Genomic DNA, 15,160 nt, shown 5'->3' on the forward strand with positions numbered 1-15,160 from the left:
TTCTTTTTTATATCTATGGTAATTTAACTAAAGAAAACTTAGATAGGGAATAGCAAATTTGAAATCCTTGCCCTTGACTGAGGATGTAGCTAGGTAAGAATGTCTCAAAGAATGTCTGGCATCAGAGTGCTATAGGATGTTAAACTATAATTTAGTTTGATATAGTTAGAATATAATTTCAGTACCATAATTGTTTCTTTTATCTCCTCAGACGGGTGGGTGCATTAAAGCAAGGCCTAGTTGGGTCTTTACTTCTAGTCTGATGATGCTAACCAGTACCATCTCACTCATGTGGCAGCTGTTCCCATGAGGCTGATACCTGGACAATAAGGGAAGTTTTGGAGACACCACCCCTCCCCCACATTGTTGTATGCAGACAGATGTACTTGAGATTTGTAATTTTTACCCCGTGTCCATTTTCTAAATATGGAAAAAACTTTACATAGCCTGAACCCCACACCCTATTTAATACTCTAGTTATCTAGCTTATTCTGGTGCAAGAAGGTGCAGTTTGCACTAAGCAGGTTGAATTTGCCCACTACCACCTTTACCACCAGTGAGAAATCTCTCCTTCAATATGGCATATACATATTCTCACTTGTGGGAGATTAACAAGAATTACAACCACTCAGAAAGGTGGGCTGAAGGCCAAATCGAAACTACGGTGATACCTAAGGTATGAATGAAACTCCAGGTAGCAACACTGCAGATTTTAAAGGTACAAACATTATGGACATACCACTGATGCTAGCTTCACCCTAATGAAAATGTGCCCTAAAACTCTTATGAGGAAGGAAGGAATGTAGCACTAACATGTTCACAGGTAATGTCTCCCTACAAAGATTCCAATGACTCTGCATGGTCAAATTCTCCAGATAAGATCCACCAGTCGAAGCAGGTAACATCGATCACTACATCCAAACAGTGATAAAAAAGATGTTCCATTCATTCTAACATGTTCTCGTATTGTCCACTAATGCAGAATCTTTGGAGTCTTTCAAAACGTTGAGGGGTGGAATTCATGTTCGGAGTAATTTATAAGGAGTCAATCAAGTTGAGTCTGCATTCCTCAGTCTAACATAAGAGAGGTGTAAGTGGGAGATGCCATGTTATAAATCATTCTTTAATAAAACGAGGCCTCCAAGGCCCCTATTGAGGCTACCAGGCCTCCGATGTCCAAAACAGAAATTCAGTGTTGCTTCTGTGAAAAAGTGTTTATAGGACAGACTTTCCCCTCAGTTTATCCTTAGACCCAAAGAATGGAACAGATCAGAGACATGAAAGATCTGAGAGAGTACCTGCTTGTCCAACAGGAACTGATACTGAAGACTATTCCAAACTGATGGTGATAAAGGCAAAACTAACCCAAAAGGGAATGCTGAGGCACTTCTTTAAAATGAGCATTGAGTATTTTGTTAACATTTACCACCCAACAACAAATTTCACTTCAATACAATTTGAAAAGGGCAAGATATTTAACTGTGAAACCTGTAGTTTATAAAGGGAACTAACTTACGTGCAACTTTGTCCTTGAATATATATTAAAAGGGGCATAATTTAGGTACCTGAGAACAGCATCATCCAACTCCTGTGGCCTATTAGTTGCCCCCATTACAAGTATTCTGTCCTCTCCAGAAGACTGTACCTATAATGTTGTAAAGCAAGAAAGTACCTTAGAAACTGAAAAACGGAGAAACAATGCAGTAAACTCTAAAAAGACCGAAGTGCATTGACTGGATGTCAATACTAAAAGCTCATGTGTGTGGGTTGGCTTGATGTTATCCACATTATTTCCTGCTTAGTTTGCGGCTTAAAAAAAAAACTAGTATATATAAACTCTGTTTTCCATAGCGGAACCTGTTATCCAAAGTAAGTGTCATGAACTGGCCATTAGACCATATGGTCCTGGAGAACTCTGATATTGTGAGTGCTCAAAATTAAAAAGTAAACAGACTTACTTCACTGTTTTAAACAAACAGTCAAGTTTTACTGCCACTCAGAGCACTGAAACCTATAGAGGAGAGAAAAATTGAAACATAGGTCTAAAACAACACAGGAACCTCCATACTGGACCAGACCAATGGTCCATAAATCAAGTATCCTGACTGGCAGTGGCCAATGCCAAATATTTCAAAGGAAGGTGCAAGAAAACCTAAGTAGATAATTATGCAATAGCTCACCAACAGAGGAAGTTTCTTCCCAAGTCCCTTAGTTATGAGGCAACTTTATGACCTGAAGCATGAAGGTTCAGCTCCTTTCCAAACTTTTTTTTAAAAAATCCTACCTAACTAGGGATTTTTAAATTATCCATATAGTTCTCTATTTCCCTTTTGGAATCCTGCTAAGCTCTTGGCCTCAATAATATCTGAAGGCAATGAGTTCTACAAGAATATTATGTGAAAGAGTACTTCCTTTTATCAGTTTTAAATTTGCTGCCTTTTAAAATATTCCCTTATTCTTTTATTATAGGAGGATAAATGGGAGAAGTCTATTTATCAAAGAAGGTGGGCTATTGCATTAATTATCTTACATACCTCTATCATGGCATCTCTAAACTAAAGTGTCCCAATCTTTTCCACCTCAGTTTATATGGAAGTTTTTCCATGCCTTTAACCATTTTCACCGTTTGTCTCTGAACTGCTCTGTTTCTGCTATGTTGAGAGACACAGGATTACAAATAAATTCATCTCTCAGGACAGGTTTTGCCATTATTTATATGAATGGCATTCTAATTTTTATTGGTTTTTCATCCATTGGTTTCTCAGTTTACATATGAAACCAAGATTCTTTATGTGTACACTGCACTTTTCAACAGATTCTATAATCTTGCTTTGTTTGCAGTTTTCCATAAACAAATTAATATTCTTACTATACAAGTAGAATACTCAGATAATAAGCTTCCTTACAGTTTCATAGTTGAATATATGAAAAACTAAATTAATGTTTAGCCAAAATCCTATTTTTCTCCAACTCCCACATTTCCAAAAGCTCAGACTCCATTAGAAGGGAAAGACAGATCCTTTAATAACAAAAAGGTAATAGTTATATAATCCTTTTTCACCATGCCATTTTTTAGAGATACACACTATCTAAGTGAGGTGTAACCCCAACATTGAACTTGAATGTCTCCTCCAACTGCTTAAATTCTCATCAACCCATGACAGCAGTCCTGGGTTCTTCCTCCTGTCCAAGAAATGAATTCCACCCCACATAACTTCTCTGCTGTTACTGCCACCACTTCCCCACCTTCTCTTCCCCACCCATGCAATACTATAGTCCACCCACAGCTCCTCCCCAGGTCACTATCACCACCCTCTTTGCTCAGGGGCTGAAGGCTTGTGCTGCAGAACTTTACTGGACAGAAAGTAGAAGGTGTTTGCTAAGAAGTATTTTTATTGCTGTTTAAGGAAATAAAGGAGAAGATATTTAATTGATGGAACTTAAACCCTCTAGCTTATCATTAGCAGCTTTCATTGGTACCCATCACTGCATTAACTAATTTAACTAAATAACCAACAATGTTGTAATATTGATACTTACCCCATCAAATTCTATTAAAAATTCTGTTTTTAGACGCCTACTAGCATCATGTTCACCTTCTCTTCTTTCGCATAAAAGGCTATCAACTTCATCTGAAAAGAAAAACGTCTTAATTATAAAGTTTCAGCCAATGAGATAGCCAATTATCAAGGTTTTAATTCAACTATTATTTTGCTAGTATGGGGTTCCAATAAGGGGTCTTGTCTTTATTCTTCAGGAGGCAGACAAATGGTGGCAAAAGTTAAAAAAAAATATTTTTACAGATGTTAAAAGTGCAAGGGCCAGTGGCATCAGTAAAGAATCAGAGATTTGACATCATCTGACAAGACAGGAATTTTGTACACATTCTGTCATCTGTGGGTAATAAACCCTAAGTTTCCAAATAGGATGAGAAAATGCACAACATTTTCATAGCTCTGCTTCAGGTCATATATAAAAATGCACTAAAATTGAGTCTTTGCATACAAGGTATCAGAGGACAATTCTTTTGTTAGTTAAGCTTTTCCCAGATAACTGGATGCTAGGGCAGAATATGGATCAGGCAAAACATGCTCCCTACATGAAATACCAATTAAGGAGCAAGTAATCACTGATGCCAAGAGATCCCCTTATCTTGTTATGTCTTATTACTGGGACAAGGGAGTCTCAAATAGAGAGCACTTTAGTTTAAAAAGACTATTTTGCAAAATATGTATATACAGAAACCTCTGCGCCAAATATTAAGGTCTTACCTATAAAAATTATAGAAGGCTGAAGTTCTCTGGCTACTGCAAAAAGAGCACGTACCAATTTCTCTCCTTCGCCCACCTAAACATGTGAAGCATTTTTCAAAACGAGTATTACAAAAAAGTTAATACAACTTTCTCAATAAGCCACTATTATTCACAAACACAAGCTTGGCATGAGCCATTCCCATATCATGGCACAGGTAAGCAAACCACTAATTCGGCACTGAGTGGTGAAGCACCCTGCCTTTTTCCACACAGAAAAATATGAAAACTTCACTAACGATTCTGGCTGGGAATATTAAAGACACGTATGGGAGTTAGGTCCCTAATCTCAATGAAATTCAAAACAAGTTGGGTATCTAACTTCCTTAGGTTTTCTTGAAAATCACAGCCTTTATACTTAAATAAAAATATTTCCCTGGGAGTGCAGGAGTTTGTTCAATACTGAAGAGTCAATTTCTGAAACTGCTATTTTGTACTTCTTAGTATCAAATACACTTTTCAGTACAAAGCGTTATATCTTGTATGCTGGTGACTCCTTGATGACTAATGGAGGGTTTTGTCTTAACAAGGTTCGTGGACTGAGGCAGCACCCTCCCATGGCACAGGATGCTCCCCCCCCACTCATCATAAATGTCAAGGTATTAGCCCTGCAAGTCCTTCAGATAGTCAAGATCCTAATGTATTAGCATTAAGAAACCAGAACAATTAGCAACTATTACTTACGTATTTTGAAGTTAGGCTTGCAGCACTTATATTAAAGAAGGTTGCATTTGATTCTGCAGCAACTGCTTTGGCCTGAAAAACAGTAAATCCTTTCTTAATGGTAGGCAAGTTGAAGAGCTGCACTGTATTTCAGGATTTAGAATAAGCTAAACAAGACACAATAAGTATATTGTATGAAGAAAAATAAAATATGATGCAACGTAACTTAACTATATGAGGATCTTGTATATGATATAAAAATCTGTATGTCTCAAATGATTTGTGGATCTCTGCTAAGTCAGTTAAGCAGATGTTACTACTACTAGAGGGAAACTTGACAGTTTAAATAATTCATATATCAGTTGCTCAAATTGGTACTATTCCTAGAGAACTAGGACTGCCTTTGCCCAGTTTCTCCAAGGTGTTATAACATGGAACTTTAACCGGATGATTCAGTAACTAAAACCAAATTAAAGCATATGCACTAAGAAATACAATACCACATCACTGAGTCCTACTTAGAGGAATTTTGTTGAGATAGTTTGTGCACCTAGACATTTCAGAAATTAACGCACGCTTGTGGTTAATTCAGGACATAAGTCACTCGAGAGAGTAGGAAGAAACTTTCCTCAGGCAAAGCTGCCCTCTATGGAGTTTGGGTTTGTCTGAAGCATCTATCTATACAGACAACTTTTGGATGTGCGCTAGCTGGACAAGTAGTCTAATTCACTGTGGCAATTCACACCTGTTTTACTTAGAAAATATACTAAAGAATGTAGTTGTCAATGACTGCACTTGTTAAAAGTGGAAAGGCTAAATTGAGTTAAAGACCATTATTTTTTTAATATATTTAATTTTTTAACTCATTTGGGATAGTAGTTGGATGAAGTTTCACTAATTTAGTTTCATTATTTTTCTCTCATCTATGTAGTAAGAGAAGCAATCTTCAGAGGAAAATTGGAAACAGGAGAAAAGCCACTTCTCAAAGGAAGCTCCCAATAAGGGCAGGTGGGCTTTTTCCCTTTCTACCAGTTGCACCATCATCATATCAGGAGGAAGACTTATGAGCAGGGAACTGGACTATTACTCCTGGGCTGCATAGAGCCAGCCTCTCCATGGTTTACTCCATGGAAAGCATCAGCCATACATTAAGTTAGTGGTTGAGAATTCATTATTTTAAAATTTAGTTCAGTGGCCAATGAAACATTCACCTCCACACATTCACACTACACCAAATCTTAATTCAGTCTTCTTTTTATATATAAACACTTCATACTCTCAGGTCAGGATACAATTCTCTAGAGCTGAAATTGCTCATTCCTAAAGGTCAGAAGTAAAGTTTATTGTTATGGTAAGAGTGCATGGAGTTGGCGTTTGTGCATTACACAAATGTATTATGTTTCTTTATATGTTGTTGGTGATTGGGAGATACTTGTGGAGGCCTGGAAGCTATTGGTGCTCCATATACAATTCCCTATTTCATTCATTCCATAACATTCAGCCCCCAGCTCTGAATGAGGTAGGTCATTCAGTATACAAATGCTCACCTTCTTCAGTGAAAGGAACTGCTTAGAAAGAAATTAGTTACTTGTAAACAGAAGCCATCTACTAATTAAAAATACAGAACTGTTACTAAACAGCACTGGATCGCAACAACACTGTTTAGGAGATCCCTGTGGAGGATTTTTCAATTTCATAGACAAGAAAAACAACAATTCCTGAGAACAACTTGTATTTAGAGTTCCACTAAATAAGACAGTTATCTTCTCACCAACATAGTCTTCCCATTTCCTGGCGGACCAAACAGCAATAATCCACGTGGAGGAGCTCTAAGTCCTGTAAATAACTGAGAGAGATGCTGCATTATAGTAAACTGCCTTTGCAAGGTTACAAATATTGCAACTAGCATGAGATTCTATTAAAAAAACAGATCAGCAGTTTTCTAGAATATAGTGTTTTAGTTCTTTAAATACTAGAGCTCCATTTTCAACAACAAAACATTCTGTACTCAGGAAAATATTTCAGGGCTCGCTATAAGCCTGAAGATATCATCAAGATTAGCATTCTTTAAAAGGTAGAGACTTCATGGTGAACAAAACATATAAAATTACAAAAAGGTATTGAAAAAGTTAAGCCAAGTGCAATTGTGCTTTGGAAATATAAAAAAAGAATGTAGAAATAGTGACAGTAGAAAAGACATTCATAGCATTGCTAAAAGCTAACTGAAGCAAAAATCATGTTTTAGAGCAAATATGAAATTTAAACAGATGAGAGGGAGGAACTGGCAAAAAAGTACAATTGGGCAACCAGGACCTTTACTGTATACAACACCTTCCAGTTTTTAGATTCTCTAATAGTAAAGTTAGCCTAGAAAGTATGAACACCAAAGTAATCTGAAAGCACTATGTTCTGTTACAGCCTTAATGTCGTCCAGTGAAACAAAGCAGCAATTTGGAGAGTCAATGATTATTGGAATCCCTATAAATTTGTATCAACCCTTAAAACTCAGAAAAATGTCCCTAAATTAAACTTAACTATTTTGCCTCTGGTTAAGGAGAAAGGAGAAAAGAAAAGTAAGTACATACTTTGACTTTCCTGTGTTATATTCAGGCTTGCAGAAATCTGTAGTTTTAAACACCATTAACCAAACATTCAATATTCTCTGGTTAAGTTTAAGCCAGGCATAGTTAGAGATTCTGTGGTGCTGAGGGAGCTGCAGCCTACAACATATGAAATAAAGCCATCCTCCCCAACGTGGTTCAAGAGTGGGAGGCATGGGTGTGAAGTTGGGCCTACTGACAGGAATGTTAACATGCTCAGAAGGAGGGTGAGATGCTGGTTTCTCAAATGAGCATTTAAGAAGAAAGTTTCAAGATCTTGGTTGTGTGTAGATGGGTTAGAGTGAAGCAAGTGAGTGGACAGAAAGGGAGGAAATTTGTGTATGAAGTCATGGGTAAAAACAAAGAGGGACAGGTATTGGAAAAACTGAGAGGAGCAAAGGGTGAGTCCAAAATCTTGTCTAGACCAGTGGCACTCAATTTACTTGCAGGCTACTGTACCCTTTTCAGGAGTCTGATTTAGCTTTCACGCCCCCAAGTTTCACCTCACTTAAAAACTTACAAAAATCAGATATAAAAATACAGACGTCACAGCACACTATTACTGAAAAATTGCTTTCTTTCTCATTTTTACCATATAATTATAAAATAAATCAATTGGAATATAAATATTGTACTTGCATTTCAATGTATGGTATATAGAACAGTATAAACAAGTCATTGTCTGTATGAAATTTTAGTTTGTACTGACTTCGTTAGTGATTTTTATGTAGCCTGTTGTAAAACTAGGCAAATCTAGATGAGTTGATGTACCCCGTGGAAGACCTCTGCATATCCCCAGGGGTACGCGTATCCCTGGTTGAGAACCACTGGTCTAGATGGTGCCAGCAAAGCACACCATAGGAGCATGATTTGTAAAGCGAGCTAACATGTTGTGCTCTATCTAGCCTGTGTAGACCCTGCTAGGTACCCAGTTTGTGTTTACATTTACATTAATGGAAACTAGGTACATTTCAGAGTGCACCAGCAGGGTCTACCAAGGGCAGTTAGAGCACAACACATCAGAACACTCTGCAAATGACACCCGTCTTCAGCCCTTTGCCACGCCATGTAGACAAGCCCCAAGTGAATAAGGGAGTGGAGGTGAGGATAGAACACGAAAGACTTAGAGAAACAAAGGGATAAATAAGATGTCAGGCAATCCAAGAATGGGAGACTAGAAAGAAAACTGGAAATAAAGCCAAGGCAAGGTTCACAAAGATCCTAACAGAAATAGAGCTTTATTGGCCACATAAACTGCCTTAGGCTCCATTTACACTGAATTTGAGGGAATTCCCTCACCACAGACCCAACATCAGCTCCACCACTGGTGGGAGTGCTAGTGTAGACAAACTGCAGATATTTTTACCAACATATCTAACCCTGCCTCCTGAAAGTAAATCTAGTCAATTCATAGGAAAAAACATTAGCCGCCAGTCTATATTAACACCACCTCTGTTGCTAACACTGGTAAAATTAAAGTTGCACCTATGCTACAATAGTGGGTGTGGGGGGAAATTCTCAATGTAGACAAAGCTATAGTGACATGGAGAAGCGAAGGAGAGGTAGAGAAGGACTTGAACTATTTAATGCAACAAAAATAGGAAAAAGTTGAGAGGGGACGTCAGTGGGTGTGATTTATTACCTTTTGGAGACAACCATTAATTCAGAAAAAACACAAAATTTTAAGCACATTGCGCTTCCTCTCCTGAACAAGCTGTGCTGAACAGCTCACTGTTCGCATTTTGTACCAGTCGCCATTACAGCTTTTATCCCACCTGCCACCCCTATTTAAAATTATTTCAGGAGGTGGGTCTACAGCTCCTGTACTTGCAAATCAAATCCAGTTCATTCCCATTTTCAGCATGATGCTAAGAAACACTGAATTTACTTTTTAAAGAATAAGGCAGGAATAAAATCACACATGATCTAAATAACTGTCATCCAAGACAGATTATACATGAACAAAACAAAATAGATATGCTACCCATTGTGTGAAAAGGCAGACAAAACCCTAACAATCAGACAAAGAACAAATGCTGCCAGAAACATCCTCAGTGTCCATTAGTCATAGAATTGAAAGATATTTGCAAGAATCTGAAACATTGCCAACATGAAAGTCACCAAAATGAATCATTTCCCTTCTAAAGTCAACAAAAATTGAACTAATAAAAGCACAGGGACTATTTCTTTAACATAAATAATGACCATCAATGTTTTAATAAAAATTGTTCTGTTCTATATTTGAAATACCAGGTCTGCAGTTCCCACTTTGAAGGTGAGCCTAACAAACTCCTTACTGGGGCTATGGCTAGAGCCCTGCAAATCCGCGGATATCCACTTTATATCTGTGAACCATTTCTTGTGGATGCGGTCAGATGGTCACAGAGGCTGGGACCTCTGGAGCAGAGGTGGTGCAGCAAACAGCTGATCAGCTGTTAGGCTGCTGGCAGGGCTCAACAGCTGATCAGCTGTTGGGGCAGCTGGGATGGCTCACTAGCTTTTAGGTGCGAAGGGCACCTGGCAGGGCTCAACAGGTGATCAGCTGTTTGGGGGGCAAGGGGGGGGGAGGCTCATCAGCTGTTTGGGATGGCAGGGGCTTAACAGCAGATGAAGGGCTGCTGGCTCTAAAACAGCTGATGTGCAGATGCAGGTAAATCTTTTAGAGGGCGGATTGCGCGTGAGGTGAAAGTTTATTCCTGCGGATGCAGATTGGATGTGGATCCACATATTTGTATCCACGCAGGGCTCTAGCAATGGCCTCAGAGTAACACAGACCTGGTAGCACAAAAAATATTAGAATGCTCCAATATGAACACAAAGGGGGAGGGGGAGGAGAAAAATGCTGTTGACGGGTAAGATGACCGTGGCCTTAGCCCCATTTTTCACTGTTGCCAGAACAGATTGCTTGATGGAGAAGTTTAGGTAAGCTGCAGCCACAAGGCCAAAAACAGATAGTTCTTGTCTCAGGTCTTGCTGATCTTACCATTAACAATTCACCTTTTAAAAGACTACAAAGAATCTGCTCAATTTCTTACAAAACTCCAGAGAAAATCCTGAAGTCCATTCCAAGGCCTGCTAGCATTAAGAACCACCAATTAACCAACCTGTTTCATAGACCCTTACCTTGTGTTCATAAGATCTAATTTACTCTCCAAAGACACTCTAGAAACTCAGTCTTTTGTTTGACATTGCTGCCTTTGTAACAAAATGGCCTCAGATTGGAGCCTATCTTTTGACAGACAGTGGACATACTGCAAACCAAGTACATATGGGTGGGAGTAGTGGAGAGTGCCAAACTGTAAGTGCCTGGCTGACTCCTGAGCGAATATGGAATTTTCCACTGTCCTAATTCTGCTTTTTAGCCAAATGGCTGCTGCTAGGGAAGGAATGGGTTGAACCCTCCTCTTCCTACAGATCTTACAGTTAAGATACATCTTCAGTGCAGAGTTAACTCAGGTACCTAGGTTAGCCTGGCCCAGGTTTGAGCAGCTAAACTGCAATGCCATATCAGGAGTTACAGTGTCTTCATTGGGGCTATACTTACCTGTACGTGATGCTAAGACTTTTGGGTGCATAGCCCATGGTGGTTTGCACTGCAGTAAGCTAAACTGTTCTACAATTATTTCACAGCGAAATGTAGGAGAACTTGTCTGTCCTTCTGGGCACTAGAGGGGAAATTATGGAAAGTCACTGGAGGACAACCAGTACTCAAATGATTTATTCTGCATCCTCACAGCAAAGTGGGTGAGTTACTATCCTGAGTAAAAGCAGCACACAAGCTCTAGTCTCAACCCTAGCCCGCCCCACTAGCCTGGGTTCAAAGCACCAAACTTAAGTGAGAGGGTACTGTGGGTGGATGGGAGGATACTGGGGCTATGCCTAAGTTAACTCTAGTGCAGACAGACAGACAGACAGATGTTGTAGCTGCAGTTTTGTACAAAGATTGAGAAAGGTAAGCAAAAGACTTAAGTTTTGAACCCCATATCCAGGTCATTTGAAACTGAACATGGCAGGGAATTCTCTCTTCCATCTCCTCAAAAAATCCACAACAATTAAAGCACTGAACAGATTCCACCTTTTCACCTCTGCCAGGGTACACAACTCCATTCACACTGGAATACTACAGGGCACTGCTGGACTCCCCCCTGGCTAGCTATCCACAAATCTGTACCATTCGGACTGATCCCCATACATCCTAGACTTCTGCTTGTAGTTTTTGTTTTTTTGCTATCACAACATTCTCAAGAAAGTCTTTAAAATGGATGCCTTCACCTGTTACAACCTATTCATTTGCTTTCCAAAAGCTATTTAGTTTTAAGTCTAGCTTGCTACATCTTCTAGTATTTTGACAAATATGAATACAACCAAAATTAGAAAAAAAGCTTTCTACCTTCACTTAATCTGCCCATTTGATGCCATCCTACAGCCTTAGGTCTATTCCACTTCTGAAATGGTGCTCTGAACATAAAAGTCTCTCTCTACCTTCCCTTTCTAAAGGAGTCTGTTTCACAAGAAATTTCTAACCATTTTTAATTTCTGTTAATTTTCTTCTGCCTGATCCTAGTCTTCAATTCATCAAAAAGAACATTTAGCTCTTTTGTCCTTCAAGTGTGATTATTCCATCACTTACATTCTTAATTTAAGCTATTCATTGCTTTGCTTTCCAACTGTGATTTTGGTTGAATGATGTAAATTTCATCAGCAGAAGCATGTGGCACCAATTTTTTTTTAAATACTAGCCCTATTTTATACTCTGATGCATCAAGTCTGAGCTTAGCAAGTGTTGAATTCCTCCCTCAAAGATAAGCAACAATTCACTTTGTTTGTTTTCCTTTTCCATTACCTTCATATACTGATCTCCCCCACGCACTGCAGCCTCTATTTCCTTTCAACTTTGGTGACCACACTCTGAATCCTGTGCCAATATACTAGACAGTACCACCTACAACAACAAATTTTCACCTATTGAATTCAAACTTTCTGTTGTTCCTACGTGCCCCTCCAGCTACCAATACAGCCTATCATCTCCCTTATTTGCCTCTTCTCTCCACCTAATCCATCCACTATAAAACTACAGCCCACCATACAGTTTCATATCAGCCAACTTCCCATTCGCCTCTCACTGAAAACAATTCTTGCAGCTATTCCTCCCTACACTTATCACCAGCACTCCATCTTTGCAGTTTTCTTTGAAGAGCAAATTTTCATCTCATTAGTGGACGTCAGACCCACTTATTTCATCTCACCTTGCCTCACCATTCTAGCTTCCAATGTTACACTTAGCAAAAATGACCCAGATCTGTTCACTGCCACCGCTGGCAGGCAAACATACCCCCAACATTCCCAACCCCACCCCAGCACCCATTGTCAACCACTGCCCGTAGTTTACCTCTCAGCAAAACAATGGAGCAAAACTGTCATCTCTTCAACCATTTCACTGTTCACAGCATCATTAATTTGTTCTTATCTGGCTTCTGCCTGATCTATAGCAATGAAGTCCTCTTTAGGGTGATCAAGGAGTCCTGAACTCAAACGATGACTCCTTCATATTATTTATCCTCTAATTTCAATGCAGAATTTGATATGATTCATGGCCCAATTTTCTCAGGATGCCTCAAGCCCCCATACTGCACTGATGTGTCTGGCCACTGCCTGGCTGTCACTGGTGCACCAGCTGCCTTGGAAGCTAGGCCACTTTTGCATCCCCCAAGATCCAACTCACCCCATAGTTCAAATATGACTGCTACCAATTCGAATGATGTACAATGCTTTTCTGTCTTCCATTAACACTTCCCTATTCATCCTGAACAGAATGCTTTCCTCCACATAAATGCTACCAAGATATCAGTCATCCTACTTTGCAAGTAAAACACTCAATTGTGCCTCTAGCTGATTCATCTCCATTCACCTTCATTCTTGATGTGTCTTCGTAGAGATATTATCAGTCAGTTTAGGTACAAAATTCAGTTTTAAACAATTTATTTCTACAAAAGCTAGCAATATTTTGTTTGAATTTAAGTATTACCCTGTAGTTTTCACATCTCCAATATTGTAGTATCATGATAATTCAAGCGTAAGTTAAACAGTAAGTAATTCTGGTTCTCTGAACATACCATCTGAGCAGGACCCTCTTTCCTGGGCCTTAACTCCCCTCAATTTTTTTTCCGACCCTTGAAGACAGCAGTAATGGGGCAGAGAGTGTGAGCTAGACCCTCTAATGACTACAGTATCCCAGCAATGCTTCTTTAAGATCCTTTATCTATGACAACACTGCCTTCTAATCATCTAGTTTGACTCATTTCAAACATCAAATTCCTGAGGTTTTTGCCTAGAGTGCATGGTGTGTTTTAGCAGCACTTGTTAGGAAAACATTAGCATTCCTAGTTTGGACAGGTTGCCACTACTCCAGCATCGTTATCTTGGTGGACGGATGCACTTTGCTTAGCAACACTGAAGCATTACCATGGAGCTTCAACACCAATTTTTTCCCCCACACAAGCACCCAATTTGTGCACTTTGGTGTTGAAATTTATTTTTGTTAAATCCAGCTACTCTCCCCCCTCCCGATGCCACAGTACTTTTATTCATTAAAACCAGGCCTGGTATTCTTTGAGAAAAGAAGGGACTCGGCAGCTTCAAGTCCCTGGCTAGTTTGCAGGACAATGTCCAAGAACCATTAGTGATTTTTGTTGCATTGTCTGCCTTGCAATAAACCATGCTGTGCACAGATGCCAGATATGTTTACAAATATAGCACAGATGGTATTGTTAGAAAGCAGACTAGTCTATTTCAGTTACTCAAGCTGAGTGAAATGCAAAGATCCTAGCATAAGTGGCAAAAAATAGATCAGATTTGAATCAAAGTTTACATTTATAGGAACTTGGATACCACCAACAAACACTGGAGATTATTAGAACCAGTCATTTAAAAATCTAAACTGCTAGCATACTCCATGTGAAGTGTGTACAGATTAGTTATAAACTTAAAATATCAAACGGTGCATCTTTAAATCTATCACAATGCCAACCTTGACTTCAACCTTTCCTATGCATTACTGCTCAAACACTAAATAAATCTAACTTCTCTCTCCCAATATATAGACTGCATCTACCCCAATTGATACAATACTGAATTGATCATTTCACTCCTTGATTACTGCATCTCCCTACAGTCACTCAAGTCACTCATATATATAAAACAGTCTGTTCAAAAAGCTTTCACAGTTTATCCATTCATACAATATGACCATACCACTGGTTTAAGATTTTCACTGGCTCTTCATCAGTTCATGTCATGCCTTAAACTTTACCTCTGATCTCATTTTCTCCTTCACTTACCCAATTCTGGCCTCCATCACCTACTACTTCGGTACACAGTTGGCCTTTGTTATTGCCACACTGCATTAGTTCTGAAATAGTCTGCTCCCTCTCTTGCTAACTTCCCATCCTTTTTTCAAACTACAGGCCTAAGATTACATCATCTGTGAGCAAGTTCTGAGACTATTTCTAGGCTGGTGTTTATTATTACCAATTCCTCATTCTTGTATTTTTCAGGACATCTCATACCACTGTACTACCACTGGTGGTA

General features: G+C 39.0%; 1 protein-coding gene across 6 annotated transcripts in view; it reads right to left on the minus strand.

Moving 5' to 3' along the window:
- Positions 1-15,160, minus strand: part of SPAST (spastin) — a 59,811-nt gene that overhangs the window by 19,869 nt on the left and 24,782 nt on the right. For all 6 annotated transcript variants that reach the window (XM_067562702.1, XM_067562701.1, XM_067562698.1 and 3 more), the window contains 5 exons: positions 6,745-6,819; positions 4,995-5,066; positions 4,272-4,347; positions 3,541-3,632; positions 1,566-1,645 (listed from right to left, as the gene is read on the minus strand). In XM_067562702.1, coding sequence (XP_067418803.1) covers positions 1,566-1,645; positions 3,541-3,632; positions 4,272-4,347; positions 4,995-5,066; positions 6,745-6,819 — 395 coding nt within the window. The remainder of the gene's footprint in view (positions 1-1,565; positions 1,646-3,540; positions 3,633-4,271; positions 4,348-4,994; positions 5,067-6,744; positions 6,820-15,160) is intronic.

This window comes from Emydura macquarii, unplaced genomic scaffold (genome assembly GCF_026122565.2).
Source record: "Emydura macquarii macquarii isolate MOO-44397 ecotype Brisbane River unplaced genomic scaffold, CSIRO-AGI_Emac_v2 contig_2457, whole genome shotgun sequence".
NCBI classification, from domain to species: domain Eukaryota; kingdom Metazoa; phylum Chordata; order Testudines; family Chelidae; genus Emydura; species Emydura macquarii.